The following is an 18,154-nucleotide window of genomic DNA, read 5'->3' on the forward strand; positions in this document are numbered from 1 at the left end:
TGCAAGTCCCGTTCCCCCCCCCCCCCCCGACACCCAGACTGATTCTATTTGCCCCCCAAGTTGACTGCAGTTATGAGGAAGCAGATTTAAGCTAAGCCTTGAGAATAATTTCCCACGGGAGAGATGTCTGCAGAGGCACACACAACCATCCCAAGTACAGATATAGATAGTATAGAGGTACACTCGCACATATACTTGTGAAGACTTTTTTAATGTCAATAATTGGTAAAGAGGGACCAGTGATGCATGGATTTATTTTTCTGATTGAATCCCTTCCCTTGATGGGAGTTGCAGCCCAACAACATCTGGGACCAAGTTTGAGAATCTCTTGTCTGTTGGCTTCCCAGAGGCATCCAGTGAGCCCCTATGGGGAAACAGCATGCTGGATTAGATAGGCCTTGGGTCTGATCCAGCAGGGCTGTTAGGTTCTTAACAGTCAGGTATGATGGGAGTTGTAGTCCAACTTCTATTTCCAGTCATTCTCTTCAGCCTGACCTACTTTACAGGACTATTGTGAGGATAGAAGAATTGCATATTTGGAGGTCCCGGCAGTAAGGGCAGATATAAATTCCAGAAGCCAAGGGTTCTTAAAATTGGGTCCCCAGATGTTTTGGGACTAGAATTCCCATCGTCCTCAGCTACAAAACCTTGGAGGGGTATTGCATGTCTTGTTGATCAAAAGGGAATCATGCATGTTTGAAATGGAAGGGTCCTTGTAAGAGCCCTGAAAAGTCAGAAGTTAGATTACACAGAAGTTATATTAGAAGTTACAAATATTTTAAAGTTGATGCTTATGCTTTATTTTAAAAATATTTCTATATTTCATATTGAAAAGACTCTTGGTTAAAACAACGCAGGGTTGTGTACAGCCCATCGGATCCCTCTACTACCTCTTGGTTTCTCCCAAGACGTGCTCAAGAGAGATTTCCATAGAGATCTGCTTCCACAGACATTACACTTTCATCTTGCTTCTGCTTCCTTGCAATAGCTGCCACTTGGAGGGGTGGGGAGGGATAGCTATTCACAGCAATTAGCCAAGAAGCTAGGGATGACCCACCTGTAGCTCAGCAGCTGCTGTTGGACTAGAACTCGCATCATCCCCAGCTGCTGTGTTGAGACTACAGATGATCACCCCCATCAAAACAGGTGGCTGGGGATGGTAGAAGTTGTAGTATGGTGGGAGTTGTAATCCAACACTGTGATAACAAATATAGTCCCCTGATGCAAATCCATGGTGAAAAGCATCGTGAAAGAAAGCATCAGGGTTTGGGCAACAGCTTGTATAAGGGGGCTGGATAAAGAAATCAACATGAAAATAGGAAGGTTGAAACTAAGGGCCAATAAGGGAAGGCCATTAAAGTAACACATTGATCTGAATTTAAGATGCTATTACCCCAAATGATTTGATGTTAAAACTCAGGGTCACGACGTAAATTCAGAATCCTGCTGTTTTAGGTAAGTAAATGTTTAACATATATTAAACTGCCACCCATTCCTGGAGGGCCGGCCGCCCGTTGGTTCTTTCCTCCTGCCTCCCAAATGACTTGATGATAAAACTCAGGTTCATGACGTAAATTCAGAATCCTGCTGTTTTAGGTAAGTAAATGTTTAACATATATTAAACTGCCACCCATTCCTGGAGGGCCGTCCGCCCGTTCGTTCCTTCCTCCTGTTGCCGGACCCCACAAGGCTTGGCGTTCCTTCCTCCTGTTGCCGGACCCCACAAGGCTTGGCGTTCCTTCCTCCTGTTGCCGGACCCCACAAGGCTTGGCGTTCCTTCCTCCTGTTGCCGGACCCCACAAGGCTTGGCGTTCCTTCCTCCTGTTGCCGGACCCCACAAGGCTTGGCGTTCCTTCCTCCTGTTGCCGGACCCCACAAGGCTTGGCGTTCCTTCCTCCTGTTGCCGGACCCCACAAGGCTTGGCGTTCCTTCCTCCTGTTGCCGGACCCCACAAGGCTTGGCGTTCCTTCCTCCTGTTGCCGGACCCCACAAGGCTTGGCGTTCCTTCCTCCTGTTGCCGGACCCCACAAGGCTTGGCGTTCCTTCCTCCTGTTGCCGGACCCCACAAGGCTTGGCGTTCCTTCCTCCTGTTGCCGGACCCCACAAGGCTTGGCGTTCCTTCCTCCTGTTGCCGGACCCCACAAGGCTTGGCGTTCCTTCCTCCTGTTGCCGGACCCCACAAGGCTTGGCGTTCCTTCCTCCTGTTGCCGGACCCCACAAGGCTTGGCGTTCCTTCCTCCTGTTGCCGGACCCCACAAGGCTTGGCGTTCCTTCCTCCTGTTGCCGGACCCCACAAGGCTTGGCGTTCCTTCCTCCTGTTGCCGGACCCCACAAGGCTTGGCGTTCCTTCCTCCTGTTGCCGGACCCCACAAGGCTTGGCGTTCCTTCCTCCTGTTGCCGGACCCCACAAGGCTTGGCGTTCCTTCCTCCTGTTGCCGGACCCCACAAGGCTTGGCGTTCCTTCCTCCTGTTGCCGGACCCCACAAGGCTTGGCGTTCCTTCCTCCTGTTGCCGGACCCCACAAGGCTTGGCGTTCCTTCCTCCTGTTGCCGGACCCCACAAGGCTTGGCGTTCCTTCCTCCTGTTGCCGGACCCCACAAGGCTTGGCGTTCCTTCCTCCTGTTGCCGGACCCCACAAGGCTTGGCGTTCCTTCCTCCTGTTGCCGGACCCCACAAGGCTTGGCGTTCCTTCCTCCTGTTGCCGGACCCCACAAGGCTTGGCGTTCCTTCCTCCTGTTGCCGGACCCCACAAGGCTTGGCGTTCCTTCCTCCTGTTGCCGGACCCCACAAGGCTTGGCGTTCCTTCCTCCTGTTGCCGGACCCCACAAGGCTTGGCGTTCCTTCCTCCTGTTGCCGGACCCCACAAGGCTTGGCGTTCCTTCCTCCTGTTGCCGGACCCCACAAGGCTTGGCGTTCCTTCCTCCTGTTGCCGGACCCCACAAGGCTTGGCGTTCCTTCCTCCTGTTGCCGGACCCCACAAGGCTTGGCGTTCCTTCCTCCTGTTGCCGGACCCCACAAGGCTTGGCGTTCCTTCCTCCTGTTGCCGGACCCCACAAGGCTTGGCGTTCCTTCCTCCTGTTGCCGGACCCCACAAGGCTTGGCGTTCCTTCCTCCTGTTGCCGGACCCCACAAGGCTTGGCGTTCCTTCCTCCTGTTGCCGGACCCCACAAGGCTTGGCGTTCCTTCCTCCCACAAGGCTTTTCCAGTTGTTTTCTCAGGAGTGGGACAGGACTTCACTAACTCATGAACCAAGGTTGTACCAAGTATTATTTCCTTTCTCATTTTGTCTTATTTTATTTCAATTCTTGTGTCTGTCCTTGGTTCCCTTTTCTTGTTTCCCCTGGAACTATATTCGGGGCCCTTCAACTTTATTTGGGCAATGTCCCCCCAGAAGTTTTGTATGTGAAATTTTTGTACTTTTAAATTGCCTCTCTCTTAAATGGTATCTTTAAAATTTTGTACAGCCTATTGGATCCCTCTGCTGCCCTTTGATTTCTCTTGGACCAGCTCAACAAATGTTTCCACAGTAGTCTCTCCACATGTTTCATGTTTCTGCTGCTTGTTTGCTGTAGCTGCCACTTGAGCCCTCATGCTAAATATGCTAAATAAAATAAATGTGTGGTTTTGTGGGGCAGCGGGTGGGGCTATCTATTCACAGCATTTAGGCTCTGGCCGGGTGGAGTTGTGGTGTTAAGAGGGGGCAGGGCAGCAAACTGATTCTCTACAGAGCAGACATCCAAAAGCAAGAGAAATGGCACAGAGGAAGCCGAGAGGCTAGAGATTGCCCGACGCTCCCCAGCTCTTGTTGGATTACAACTCCCATCATCCCCAGCTTCTCTTGTTCAGGACTACAGCTCCCATCACCCCCTGCCATAAAGCTTGGCTGGGGATGATAGAAGCTGTCCTCCAATCACCCCCAGCCACCTTGTATTGTGGCATGAGTTGATGGGAGTTCAACAACAGCTAGAGAACCTCAGGCTGGCCACACCTGCAATAACAAATACAGTCCCCTGATGTAAATCCAGATCTTCTTATGAAGAGAACCATCACGTTTTGAGCAATGGGTTGTTGGGGGGTGGATAAATAAATCAACATGAAAACCAGGCAGTTGAAACAGAGGGTCGTGAAGAAAACACCACTTAAGTAGCTCACACTTGTTTCCTTTTTCTTCTCTCTCCGCTATACCAGCAAAGAAGAGCTTCCCTTTCAACATCTAACAAAGGATCCCATCCTTCTTCTGATGCACTGTTATCAACGCGAGTGCTGAGGGTTGCCTCGGCCGGGTAAATATCCATTGACACAATGACAAATCTCTCCGGTGGCTGAGCGGAATGGTGGGCCCTAGAGAAGGCAAGAAGAGGCTGAGGAGAGCAACCCCACAACAGATGCCCATTCCCTTTTTGACTAGGTTTGCAAAAGCCTCGTGTACACTCAAGGTCATGAGGCTTTTGCAAAGAGGGGGCATATTTTCCCGGGAAACGACTTCACCCCAGGAGTGGAATCCACACCTTAGTTCACAGAGCTCCCTTCAAACTAGTTACTGAAGTTGCAGCCCAGGTTTGCACCCATTCCCTCTGTCCCATCTCTTGATTCCGAGTCTGGGTCCCCAACCCCCCTTTCCCCTGGCTCCGCATCCAGTGCGGGGTGCAAATGTCACGTCCAGTCCTGGCAGGGTGCAAGAAACAAGGTTGGAGCCCACAGTGAACCAGTCTGTAGGGCCAAGCAGGGGGGCAGAGGGTGCGCTAGTGAAAGCGATCCCCGCCCTCTCTTGGCCTTCTGCAGGGACACCTCGGCATCCACTCACCCCCCTCAGGTGACAGTGTGGGATTAGCCGGTCGCCATTTGGGGCCGAGTAGGAATTTTCCCCATCCACCCGGATTGGCCTGGAGGTGGCTGGTTTTTTGCCTACTCTGCACTGTTGCACTGGAAGGGATTTTTGATCTGGCGGATGTTAGGAGTGGTGCCGCTAAATAGTGTAGCCCCTTGGTCACCATGGCAGGTCCGAGGAGGGGATGTAGTGCCCCACCCCATTGGTGGCAGGTGCGATTTCCCCCAGCTACACTCTAGTTCTCTGCTAAAATGAGTCAATAAAGTGATGGCCCTAGTTTCAACCCATTTCCTGTGTGCTGTCGTTTATTTCTGGGTGTGGGTGCAAAGGGACTTCATGGCAGAACGCTTGCAAGACAGTCTCAAGTAGCATTGAGTGTGAGCTATAGATCCACAAAGGCAAGCTTTACAAAGAGGCAGAATCCGAAATTCAGGAGAAGCATGAGTTGCTCCTTCTGCTCTAGCCAGGTCTTCTGCTCCTCCAACCCCACAAATGGCGGTCTGGTTCATACTCACACAATCAAGTGGCAAAGCTCTGCATAGACTGTGTCACTTCAGGCTGCAAGTGGAAGGTAGGGTTTTTAAATGCTCTCCCTCATAATAGTTTAAAAAAAAAATAGCATGTTGGGAACAAGTGTTCAACTCAGGGGTGCAAACAGAGAAAAAGCTTAAGGAGCACCTCATTAATTTTATTTTGTGGATAGGTATGGGCTATTAGAGGCACAGTGGGGAAGTAACTTGCCTAGGGAGCAAGAGGCTGCTGGTTCAAATCCCCGCTGGTATATTTCCCAGACTATGGGAAACACCGATATCGGGCAGCAGCGATATAGGAAGATGCTGAAAGGCATCATCTCATACTGCCGGGAGATGGCAATGGTCAACCCCTTCCCAATTCTACCAAAGACAACCACATGGCTCTGTGGTTGCCAGGAGTTGGCAGGTGGTGTGATAAAATGCAGGGGAAACTGCTCAATTGGTTAAGGGTGATGTGCACTCTTGGTTCAGTCTAACCCTTTCCCTTCAGAGCTATTTTTCGATGTGCAGGGATCTTCTGTGGGGAGGGATGCACAAATCACACATCTGCAGCTTGAAGTGATACAATCCAGGAAAAGGTTACTCAGTGATTTTGCTGAATGTTTCAAGTATTGTCAGCAGTCTGTCTGTGAGCACAGCAAAAAGAGAATCTGGTGTTTAGTAGGTGCCAGCATGAATTTGTCACACTGGAGTAATCTCTCCTCCTCTTTTAACAGAGTTACTAGTTTGGTAGAGGACAGGGATGCTGTGGACAAAGTGTGCCTTGATTTCTGCAAAGCATTTGACACAGTCCCCACAATATCCTCCTTGACCTCTGTGGAGAATGGGGCCAAAAACTCCATGTTGTAGGTTTTCTTGTTCTTTATTTTGATTTATATTTAAAATGGCTGTCCGTTCACCACTTGCATTGCTGGAGTAGATGAAACCTTGACCTTTTCTCTACCCCGGGGTTGTTTTTCTGGCTGGTGTTCATCCCTGCCCCACCCCCCACCCCTAAGTTCTGGTTTGTGTTTGCCCTGATTGGCTAATGCAGGGCGCTTTCCAGATTACACTCTGAAATTATGCAGGGATTGCGGTGTCACAACACAGGAAGTATGGAAGCACACTGAGCAGATCAGACATTGTTGTAGGGTTTAATCTGGAAAGCGCCCTCAGGAGGTGGGCAGAGTTCCAGGGATTCAAAGGGGAGGTTGGAACAGTTTAGGGAGCAGGAGAGCAGTTGGAGGAGCTGAATCGCAAAGAAGAGCTGAAGATCACACAGAGGAGCTGGATTGCTCTTGGAGCAGCTGGAGGAACAGATAGCAGCAGAACCAGACAAGGCAGCGCTGAGCAGAGAGAGAGCCAGTCTTGCAGGGAAGCGAAGTGGGCTGACTAAGAGCTGCTGGTGAGGTGCCTGTTAGGGCCAGCGTGGAGTGTCCGATAATCGCTGGATGGGCTTATCTCATTTTCTTCTTCTTCTTCTTCTTCTTTGCTCTTATGGTTGTTAAACATTGCAAAAGCTACGTTCAAATTGGTATTTTTCCCTCTCAAGTAAAGATTTCACCTCTTGATTAAATTCTGGTGTAGTCTCTGTCTGTGTTCTCCACCCCAGGCTTAAATGCCACACCACCCTGCCTAGATTGAGTGAGAGACGGAAGGCTGATGGGCTGCCAAGTGGAGACAGCCAGGAAACATAAGGAATTCCACTTGGGGTCAGCAGCAGTAAAGCTGGTCAAATCATGGGGCTGGTTGAGACCAGACCGTGACAATCTCTCTCATAATCTGATCTATTTAACCTAACTAGCCTTTGCCTGCTGCTGCTTCTACAATTATACTGGATTCTCTGGATAAAGCAGAGTGCAGCAAAATCCCCTCTAAAGCTTCCCTGAGAATTACTTGCCGCTTTCTGTAGCAATTCTCTCTTTCAAAAACGGAAGACCAGAATGAGCGAGGTCTATTGGTATAAAATAGCACATGGTTTCCATAGATGGTGTGTGTCTGCCATCAGGGAGCATTTATGGCTCTAGTCTGGAGAGTGCTTTCAATAGGTGGAAAGGAAAAACACATCCACTCACTCATTTCATTCCACCATTAGTGGAGATGGTTTTGTCTCTATGGCAATTACTACTGACTAATAACTTACTCCAGAGCAAGTGCACATAATGACATTCGTACCTGTAAGCCTAAATTTAATACCACAATTAGTGAAGAAGCTCTTGAAAGTTAGTTGGGTGGTAGAGCACACATTTTCATGTGCGAGGTAGCTTCAGACTTCAGTGTCTCCAATTCTGCACTCTCTCCAGGCCCATAAAAGTACGGAGGCACCTTCAGATGTGATATTGTGCATATTTTTCAGTGTTGAGAGCCAGTGTGGTGTGGGTCTTAGGGTTTTGGACTAGGAATAGGGAGACAAAGTTTAAATTCCTGTGCAGCTGTGAAATTCAGTGGGTGTACCTTCCAGGCTCGTTGTGAGGACAGACATAACATGTACTCTGCTCTGGGATCCTTGGAGGAAAGCCGGAGGTGGGGGTGGGGGAATAAAAGTAAAAACATTTGCCCATCTTATCCATCTAATGTTGTATACCTACAACAGCCCTGTAAGATAGTTTCGTATATTGCCAGTTGGGGGAGCCATGGCTAGTGGACAATGGGCTGCCAAAGGTCTGCTTCATGACTGAGTGGAGATTGGAACCAAGCATTGTTCCCTAGAAGAGGGATTCCCAGATGTTGTTGACTACAACTCCCAGAATCCCCAAGCAAAAGCCATTGCAGCTGGGGATTCTGGGAGTTGTCAACATCTGGAAATCTCTCTTAGAGGGAACACTGCAGCCAAGGGTTTTTAGCTTGTGGTTGGAACCATGACGCTGCACCAATTCTTCTGCTTGGGTCCTGATTAGTACCTGGATCATCTGAGAAGCCCATGCATGTTGCTCCAAGCTCTGAAGAGGTGGTCTGTTTTGGTATTCATTCAAGACTGAAAGAAGACGCCACGTAGCAAGCATAGGATGAAAGAAGTCCTGTGGAATGTGCAGGGCTTTGGGGAGTAGTGAGGGCGAAGGGAGGCAGGCCAAAGCTTAGGCTCGAGTTGAAGTGATTCCATCAAACAGGGCCAAAGTAAATTGGATTGCTCCCCTGAAGCATCAAACTGAATTGAGAACACATCTGAAGCACCCAGGTGATCCCCAAATCAAATCAGTGCTGATTTATTTGGCCCTGCTATCTAGCCCAGCATCCTGTTGCCCACCATGACCAACCAGAAGTCTACAAGCAGGAGGGAGAGGCTATATGCTATCTCTAGGCTCAGTAGGGTGCTGAATGGCAGTTGTGGGGAGAAACAGTGGAAGAAGGGAGGTATGCCTTCAAGACCAATATCCACTGATAGATGTGTCCTCCATGAATTTGTCTAATCCTGTTTTAAAGCCATCTAAACTAGAGACCATCAATACACCTTGTGGCAGCAAATTCCAAAGACTGATTAAGTGCTGCTGTGTGCATGAATACAGGGAAACCTCTCTATCTGCAGATCCAACACCCATGCTTTCGTGTCTCTGCTGTCAAGTCATTGACAGCCGACCTCGGCTTACGCAGGGAAAAAAGGTGAAGAACGGGTTTATTTTGCATGTCCAGGGTGGCTGGAAATGATCCCCAAAGTCATTTCCGGCTGCCATTTTGGGAGTAGGAGCCATTTTGTGGCTCTTTTTAAAAAAGAAGACAAATGGCCAATTTGGGACTAGCGGAGGGTGGGGGTGGCAGTTTTCCTGGAAGGCTGGAGACTTTGATAGGGCACTTACTTTTGCTATTTCCCCTCATTTCCTGCCATTTTTGCCCTTTCCCCAGCCTCCAGGAACCTAAGCCCCGGATTCCCATTGCCGCAATACGCCGCTATCTGTGGATAATGGGGTTCACCTGTAAGTCCTTTTGTCTGTCCTAAATCGTATGCCAATCAGTTTCATGGAATGACTCCTGTTCCATTTTTTCAAAGTCCAGCAGATGGAAGTCATTAGAATAACGTTTAAAAGGATACCATTGCTCCTGTGCAGCAGGCCTTTTAAAATTGGAATCAAAATCTGGGGTCTCTTCATTCTCAGCAGACCAGACCTCACTGGGTAATGGAATGACATCTCTTCTTTGGAGGTGCACAAAAACAGCTGCTGTGCAGCCAGCTCAGGATCCAATACCCTTGAAGTAGATGGTTTTGCATTTCACTGAGGAGGACCCAGCTTTGCTAAAAGCAGGCCAAGAAGTCCTGCAGAGAGAGGAGAATTGGGGGAATGTAGCTTCTCTGGCAACCAGTGGGTGGGACAGCAAGAATGATAAGAGGTTGCACGCAATATCGTCAGACAGAAACCAGCTTCAAAAGGTGGAAGGCAATTCAGCAATCAAGAGAAACTCCAAAAGCCAGAAGGAAACCAGAGATGTGAAGGGGGAAATCCATGGCTTGCCAGGGGGACAACTTTCATGAAATTCCAGTTCAGCAAGCAAAACAAATAGGAATGAAAAGGAGTGTCTACCCAGTGTGTGAGAAAAGCTTGAATCGCACACCAGACTTTCATGCCCATTGGAGAATGCACACAAGAGGCAGTATAATTGCATGGAATGTGAAAATTTTAATTATTTTAATTATCAATCAATGTGTACACACAGAAAAGCCATATAAATGTCTGGAATGTGGAAAGAGCTTTTCTGATCAATCATATCTTCTTAAACAGGAAAGAATCTGCACATGGAGAAAACTGGATCAATGCTTTTTAAATTTTGTATTATACACTACATTTATAGACCACCCCATCCAAAGGCTCTGGGTGGTGCACAACCAATTTAAAAAGACATAAAACACCATCTAAAACACAGTACTTAAAACAATATAAAAACAATTCAAAAGCATTTAAAATCAATTAAAACACCCCCAAACAATTTAAAAACCTTGGAAGACCAGGCCAAACAAGTTTTCAGGGCCCTCTTAAAGGCCAACAGCGAGCCTAAATTGTGGCTATCTGCTGGGAGTGCATTCCATAGGCCAGGAGCAGCTGCAGAGAAGGCCCGGTTCTGAGTCGCCACCAGACGTACCGGTGGCAACAGGAGATGGAACTTTCCAGATGACCTCATCGTGAGATAGGGATCATACAGAAGAAAGCACTCTCTAATGTAACCCAGACCCAAGCCCTTCAGGGCTTTAAAGGTAATAACTGGCACTTTGTATTTTGCCCGGAAACATATCAGCAACCAGTGCAACTCTTTAAAAACAGGCATAATCTGGTCTCTCCAGGTTACCCCAGAGACCAGTCTGGCTGCCGCATTTTGAACTAACTGAATTTTTCGTACTAGTGTAAGAGATTTTTGACTCCCCCAAAACTCCTGCAACCAGGAATAAATGAGGGCTCCAAAAATCCCCACATTCATAGACGTGGGTCCTTTCTGATGGTACTGGCTGCCAAGCATCCCAAGACCCAAGAAGACACGAGGAGAAGTGAAGAGATTATATTTAATCAAAACAGATTTATTTTCTTACCAATATTCAGATGAATCACAGCATACAGCATGCAGTAAAATTACTTCTCTCACACAAAGCAGTCACAAAACTAACAGCCTAGAGACACTGACAGATCCGCCAGACCCTTGCGGTCACAATATACTATACCCCAAGGGAACCTCGACTTGTTCCTCTTTTTGCTAGATGCTAGGTGCCGTCAAATTGATTGATCGGATCAACTTCCTCCTTTCCTCCTCCTGTGTGCCGTGCCTGAGCCACCCTCCCTGAGGGAGAGAGCCCCTTTTTTCTATCCTCAAATTAGGGTTTTAAGTATCCTCTCCTTTCCCACCTACGCATCTAATAGTGATTGGACGAAGAAGGGGTCTTGACCATTCATGACCCTCGGCTAACCTGTTCCATTTGACATTTAATATCATTGTCTAGGGGAGATGTGGAAAAGGAACAAGGCGTGGGCCAAGTGACCCCCCTTCAAATGGAACACCGAGCCTTGGCGTACTTTCGATCTGAGGTACTGAAAAATGAGGAAGTGTGCCCGAGCCAACAGGCCGATTTTCTCCAGTTTTAGACAGAAGCTCTAGATGGGGGCTGCTCTTGACAGCATGGAAAATTTGCTGGAACAGGGGAACTTGGCGTTCACTCACGGGTTCATGCCAAGATCAAGGCCTAAACTGTGTCGAGCAAACAGACTCAAGTCAAGCATCTATCTAATACAATATGGCTAACCTATCTATGCGCTAATTCAATATAAAATTGACCGGATTGGGCCTTACACTAGGTACATCACTGTTTTGAGATCATTCTCTTCAAGGAATGGACGCAGCTGTCGAATCAGCCCAAGTTGATGGACAGCACTCCTGGCCATAGCCTCCGCCTGAGATACCAGGATGAGGCCTGGATCCAAGAGCACTCCCAAGCTGCATACCTGTCCTTTCTAGGGGAGGGTAACCCCATCCAGCACAGGAAGATCTAACTCATCTCTCAGATTCCAATCCCCCACAATGAGCACCTCCATCTTGCTTGGATTCAGCTTCAATTTGTTCTCTCTCACCCACCCCATTACTGCCCATAGGTAGCCATTTAGGGAGTTAATGCCATTTCCTGATGATGACGACGACTGATAAGGAGAAATAGATTTGGGTGTCATCAGCATACTGATAACACCCTGCACCAAATCTCCTGAAGACCTCACCCAGCAGTTTCATGTAGATGTTAGAAAGCACAGGTGACAGAATGAAGCCCTGAGGGGCTCCATATAATACTTCCCATTTCAAAGAGCAACCACCACCAAACTCCACCATCTGGAATGGCAGGAGCAAAACCACTGCAAAGCAGTGCCCTCTATCGCCAACTCCTCCAGGCAATCCAGAAAGAAGGGGGAGGGCAGGAGAGGGTGGGGCAGGGGGAGAGGGGCAGGGGGAGAGGGGGAGGGCAGGAGAGGGGAGCAGGGGGGAGAGGGATGGAGGGCAGGAGAGGGTGGGGCAGGGGGGAGAGGGGAAGGGCAGGAGGGAGGGTAGGAGGGGAGGGAGGAGGGAAGAAGGGAGGGCAGGAGAGGTTGGAGCAGGGAGGAGAGTGGGGCAGGAGAGAAGAGCTGGGGGGAGGGGAGGGAGGGCAGGAGAGACTTTGGCAGGAGAGACTGGGGCAGGAGGGGGAGAGGGGGTGGGAGGGGAGGGAGGGCAGGAGAGACTGGGGCAGGAGGAGGTGAGAGGGGTGGGAGGGCAGGGGAGATGGGTGGGAGGGGGACGGAGGACAAGAGAGAGTGGGAGGGAGGGAGGGCAGGAGTGTGAGTGAGAGGGGTGGGAGGGGGAGGGAGGGGGCAAGAGAGTGGTGTGCGAGGGAGGGGCAAGAGAGTGGGGCAGGAGGGAGGGGAGGGGTAAGAGGGAGGGGAGGAGGCAACAGTGTGGGACATAAGGGGGGAGGGAGAGGGGGAGTGGGGCAGGAGGGAGGGAGGAACAGCCAGCCCCAAAGAGCACACAGATGCTTTGTGCGGGTTGGCTAGTTTCCTTGATTTCCTGACAATGAGCTCCTTTCCCTGCCTCACAGGGGCTGAGGAGCCACTGGCAGGACTACATCCTCTGGCCGTCCAAGTGTTCCTAGAGCCCCTGATGTTAGCCAGTGGCTAACATTCATTGCTTCTTTTCAGCTGATATGTTTATATAGAGATGGAGATGCTGCATTGCTAACATTGAAGCCCTGGGTGCAAAGATTGTAGGGAACACAGCAAGTTTTGCAATTTCACTTCTCCTTATTGCATCTGTAAGTTTTGGAAACTTAGCTTCGATTCCTCTGATTAATATATGGTGATTGATTGATTAAGTGCCATCAAGTCAGTGTCGACTCTTAGTGATGACATAGATAGTTCTCTCCAGGATGATCTGTCTTCAACTTGGCCTTTAAGGTCTCTCAGTGGTGCATTCTGTTGGAAGTTAAGGACTTTGCGCTGTCTCTTGTCTCAGACAGTGGAGGATAGACTAGTGAGTCAGAGGACTAGAGGGTCAAGACATTGGTCATCCCTTCTCTACTGCTCTGACACTATTCCTTTGGATATGTAGATTGCTAATCTCAGGGACTAGCTTTCTCTCTCTCTCTCTCTCTCTCTCTCTCTCTCTCTCTCCCCTAACAGCCCTTCTACCTTGCAACATGGCAAGCCTCTCTCCCTGCACCATGTGTGCAGAGAAGATGCAGAATCCATCTGCATCCAGCTAGATAGATAGATTAGAGATCCTAACTCCTCACTTTCCTATCTAGAATAGAGTTCCTTAATAAATGCCTTATATATTGATTTGAAACTATGAATTGGCTCCAAGTTACTTTACTCTCAGCATACACGCAGGCCTAACTAAATTCCGCTGTGCTGTGCCTCTGTGCACTCTGCTATAATGAGAAAGGGATTCTCTCACCACAGAGAATTTCCAACACATTCATTGCTGTTGTCATCGAGTCCATCCGCCTTGCTGCTAGTCGTCCTCTTCTCTTTCCTTCAACTTTCCCCAGCATTATGTACTTCTCCAGGGAGCTGGGTCTTTGCACAATGTGTCCAAAGTATGATAGTTTGAGCCTGGTCATTTGTGCCTCGAGTGGAAATTCTGGATTGACTGATTCTATGATCCATTTGTTTGTTTTCCTGGCTGTCCATGGTATCCTCAAAAGTCTTCTCCAGCACCAAAGTTCAAAAGCGTCAATGCTTTTTCTGTCTTGCTTCTTCAAAGTCCAGCTTTCACATCCATAGAGTGTCACGGGAAAAACCACGGTCCGAACAATTCTAATCTTTGTCGGTGTAGACACGTCATGGCATCTAAATATCCTTTCCAAGGGCTTCATTGCAACCCTACCAAGTGCTAGTCTGCGGCATATTTCTTGACTGCTGGATCCTTTACTGTTGACGGTCGATCCTAAAAGGCAGAAGCTATCTACCACTTCAATGTCTTCATTGTCAATTCTGAGGTTGGTTGCTGTACCTGTTGTCATTAGTTTAGTCTTCTTTACATTTAGTTGCAGTCCCATTTTTTTCACTGTGCTCCTTGACTTCCATTACTAGAGCTTGCAGATCATTCTCAGCTATCAGGGTGGTGTCATCAGCGTAGTGCAGCTTATTGATGTTTCTTCCTCCAACTTTAAAACAGATTGGTCTCTGGGGCAACCCGGAGAGACCATATGATGCCTGTTTTGAAACAGCTACACTGGCTGCCGATATGTTTCCGGGCAAAATACAAAGTGCTGGTTATTACCTTTAAAGCCCTGAATGGCTTAGGTCCAAGTTATCTAAGAGAGCGCCTTCTTCTACATGATCCCCACCGCACATTAAGGTCATCTGAGGAGGTCCGTCTCCAGTTGCCGTCTCCAGTTGTCTGGTGGCGACGCAGAGGCGGGCCTTCTCTGTAGCCGCTCCTGGGCTATGGAATGCACTCCCAGCAGAAATTTGTAATTTGAGATCTTTGCTGTCCTTCAAGAGAGCCCTTAAAACCTACCTGTTTGGCTTGGCCTTCCAGAGTTTTAAAGGATTAACTGTTTTAAACTGTTTTAAACTGTTGCCCTGATTTTCAGGGCTTTTAGCTGTTTTATTGGTTTTATTGTGTTTTAATAGTTTGATTTGAATTGTTAATTTGTTTTAATTGTTTTTATCATGTTGTGAACTGCCCTGAGCCATTTTGGAAGGGTGGTATATAAATCAAATAAATAAATAAATAAATAAATAGCCACACTCATCTTCTTCCAATCCAGCTTCTCTCAGTCGATGCAATCAAAGGCTTTTCTGTAGTCAATAAAGCACATATTGAGTTCTTTCTGGTATTCTTTGGCTTTCTCAGTTATCCAGGGTGCTTCAGCAATGATGTCTCTTGTTCCTCAGCCTTTTCTGAAACCAGCTTGAACATCCGGCATTTCCCTTTCTGCGTAGGGCTCTATTCTGCATTGGATGATCCTGAGCATTATTTTGTTAGCATGTGCTATTAAGGATATTGCACGATGGTCTTCGCAATCTGTTAAGTCTCTTTTCTTTAGTAGGGGTATGTAGACTGACCTCTTCCAATCTGTTGGTCTCTAGGCATCTTAGAGTTCTTAGATCTCCTTGGGGACAGAATCCAGCTGCAGGACTTCCGCGGGTAAGTACTTTTGCATTGATTCCTCCAGCACTGTCTGTCTGAGCAATTTTCAGCCCAGCCCAGAAAAATTAAAGCCTCACCTGGGGGATGGCTAAAAACAGGGGACAGGTCTGAGGAGATAAGGAAGCTAAAGGACAGGCAGCCCGCAGGCAAGGAGGCTGAGGGAAGGGGGCATAGCAGGCAGTGAACTAAGGGCCGAACTACGTGTAGCGGCGTGAGTTTTGGGTGGTATATAAGTATGGTAAATAAATAAATGTGAGAACAAGCATGCGATTAGCCCTTGTGTGCCAGCTGTACAGCAGGGAAGGGCAGTCTGGCCTGGGGCCATGGTGTGTGGGACAGGGCTGAACTCTTTGCCGCTGCCACAGTTCCCATCCAGATCAGGCCCTCCCTAAGGCTGCTCTTTGCCCTGGGAAAGAAGTTCCCATTGGCTTCAGGTGGATGATCTTCACTGGGACTGTAGCGTGAAGGGAAATGGTTACGTATCCCCTTGCTGGACGTCACTGTCCTGATTCTGGGCACCCTGTCAGATACTGTTTTAACTTTTAAAACAACAACAACAATTGCGGGGCCATACGGCGCATTACATTGACGCGCACACAAACATGGCCCTAAAAGCATGGGCTGTGAACTCAGAAATTCTCAGTCATAGATAAGTTGAGATATGGACTTACTAGTTGGCCTCCTAAGATAGTAGTTTAGATTCTTTTAGCTTCCAGTCTCCATCTGCAATATCAAGGGTATTAAATAATAATGCAGATTATAATCCAAACTGTGCTTTGGATTTCAGAGACTGCTCAGGGCCGAATATCGCACACTTCCTCTGCTTGCAAATGCCACCCGCAGTTTGACACAGAAACCGGACAAAGAGCGGTTCTTTTAAAGTTCTGCTTTAATAACAGGAATCTGACGGAGGGTGGTTGTTGTAGCGTCACTGGGAGAAGTTCTTTAAAACTGGTCAAAGTGTTATAACAATACTCGTTAAAGTGAAATAACTTGTCCCAAAACCCATCTCTGTTGATCAGGCAAAATAAAAGAAGAAAGGTAGCACAGGAAGATCTTTTATTGTCACAAGCATACTTGTAGTCTCAAGTGGAGCAAACAAAACCATGATCTACGACAGATCATCATTCTCAGAACTCTGCTTGTTTTTTCAGTAAGATTGCTTAAATCTTAAATCGTGAAGCAGAGAAGTGTGAAAGAACAAGGTGAGAGGAGAGGAGAGCTGGTCTTGTGGTAGCAAGCATGACTTATCCCGTTAGCTAAGCAGGGTCTGCCCTGGTTGCATATGAATGGCAGACTAGAAGTGTGAGCACTGTGAGATATTCCCCTCAGGGGATGGAGGTACTCTGGGAAGAGCACAAGGTTCCAACTTCCAAGTTCCCTCCCTGGATTCTTCAAGATAGGGCTGAAAGAGAGATTCCTGCCTGCAACCTTGGAGAAGCTGCTGCCAGTAAGTGAAGACAATACTGAAGCTAGACAGGTCAATGGTCTGACTCAGTATATAGAAGCTTCCTATGTTCCTATGTAACAAGTGACACAAAACTAAATGGCCATTCATTCTCAATTGATTTATTAATCATCAGCTTGGAGAACCTCCAGCTCTCAGCAGCTGCTAGATGTGATGGGCTTAGTGCTACCATGTGTAGGCACTAGAAGGCCTGGTCCAGACCTTTCTGAACTGGAACCAGGACCGGCCTTAGGGGTGGGCAAGGCAACTGGTAGCCCAGAGTGTCAACTTTAAGCAAGTGCAAAGAGCTGAGTTTGCACAAGCCACACAACTTGGCAACACTGAAAGACCAACCTGGGTTGTGTGTGTGTGTATACGTGTGTGCGTGTGCATGCCAAAAGCACTCCTCACTCCTCAAAGGTGCTGTGTATGATAGGGCCAGCCCTGCTCAGGGTACTGAGTAGTTAGCTTGTAAATATTTCCAAAAACAAATATGCAACACTCTGCGTGCAGGAGCGTGTATGTGGATGAACTAGGGGGGAAGGAAGAAGTTGGAAGATGCTGCAAGTCGTAAGAGTCTAGGTCAGGGCTGCACAACTCAAATGCCCTAGTGGGCCAGAACCACACACAACTAGGTGTGAAAGGGCCGCTGTCAATTTTTAGCACATTACATTAAAATTAAAAATATCGTTAGTTACTTGTGGACCTATTCCCCCTATCAACAGACCCATAGTTTTAACCAAGAAATAGTGGCCAGAAAATAGGTCCTGTCCCTGCTCAGTCAGTGGGGCCCCTGGAGTGCAAACCAGCCCAAAATAAATGCCAAGTCCTCTCCTCTCCCTAAATTGTCATTGCTTTCAGGCTGCAATGCTAGGCATGCTTACATGGGAGTAAGACTCACTGGGTACACCATGGAACATATTTCTGAGAAACCATGCATAGGATGGCGCTATAAGGCAGTTTTCAGCTCCTATGTTGCTGCAGGATACCTGGGGGCCAGTAAAATAGTCCCTGCAGGCCGAATCCGGCCCCTGGGCCTTATGTTGTGCAGGCCTGGTCTAGGTGGATGCACACACACCTGCCCTCTTGTGCCTTAGCCAGATTGATTTCCAAATGAAAAGGGAGAAGATGTAGACATGCTGCTGACCCAAATGGAACCTCCCCTCCTGGACAATGGCAGAGAAATCCCTGCTGTGAGAAAAACCCGTTTTTGTGTTTTTTTGGTCAGTATCCCTGCCCTGCCAGAGCACTACAGACTGGATGTGCAATTCTGTC

The 18,154-nt window shown here is 48.2% G+C and overlaps 1 protein-coding gene across 1 annotated transcript in view; it reads left to right on the plus strand.

The window, feature by feature from the left end:
• The first annotated feature begins 3,117 nt into the window (after positions 1-3,117).
• The window catches only part of LOC128343690 (rap1 GTPase-activating protein 1-like), a 29,467-nt gene continuing 14,430 nt past the window's right edge, over positions 3,118-18,154 (plus strand). The window contains exons 1-3 of the mRNA XM_053293125.1: positions 3,118-3,253; positions 4,189-6,206; positions 15,372-15,429. Of these exons, the coding sequence (XP_053149100.1) occupies positions 6,185-6,206; positions 15,372-15,429 (80 nt within the window). The 5' untranslated portion in view covers positions 3,118-3,253; positions 4,189-6,184. The remainder of the gene's footprint in view (positions 3,254-4,188; positions 6,207-15,371; positions 15,430-18,154) is intronic.

Source organism: Hemicordylus capensis, chromosome 2, assembly GCF_027244095.1.
Source record: "Hemicordylus capensis ecotype Gifberg chromosome 2, rHemCap1.1.pri, whole genome shotgun sequence".
Classification (NCBI taxonomy): domain Eukaryota; kingdom Metazoa; phylum Chordata; class Lepidosauria; order Squamata; family Cordylidae; genus Hemicordylus; species Hemicordylus capensis.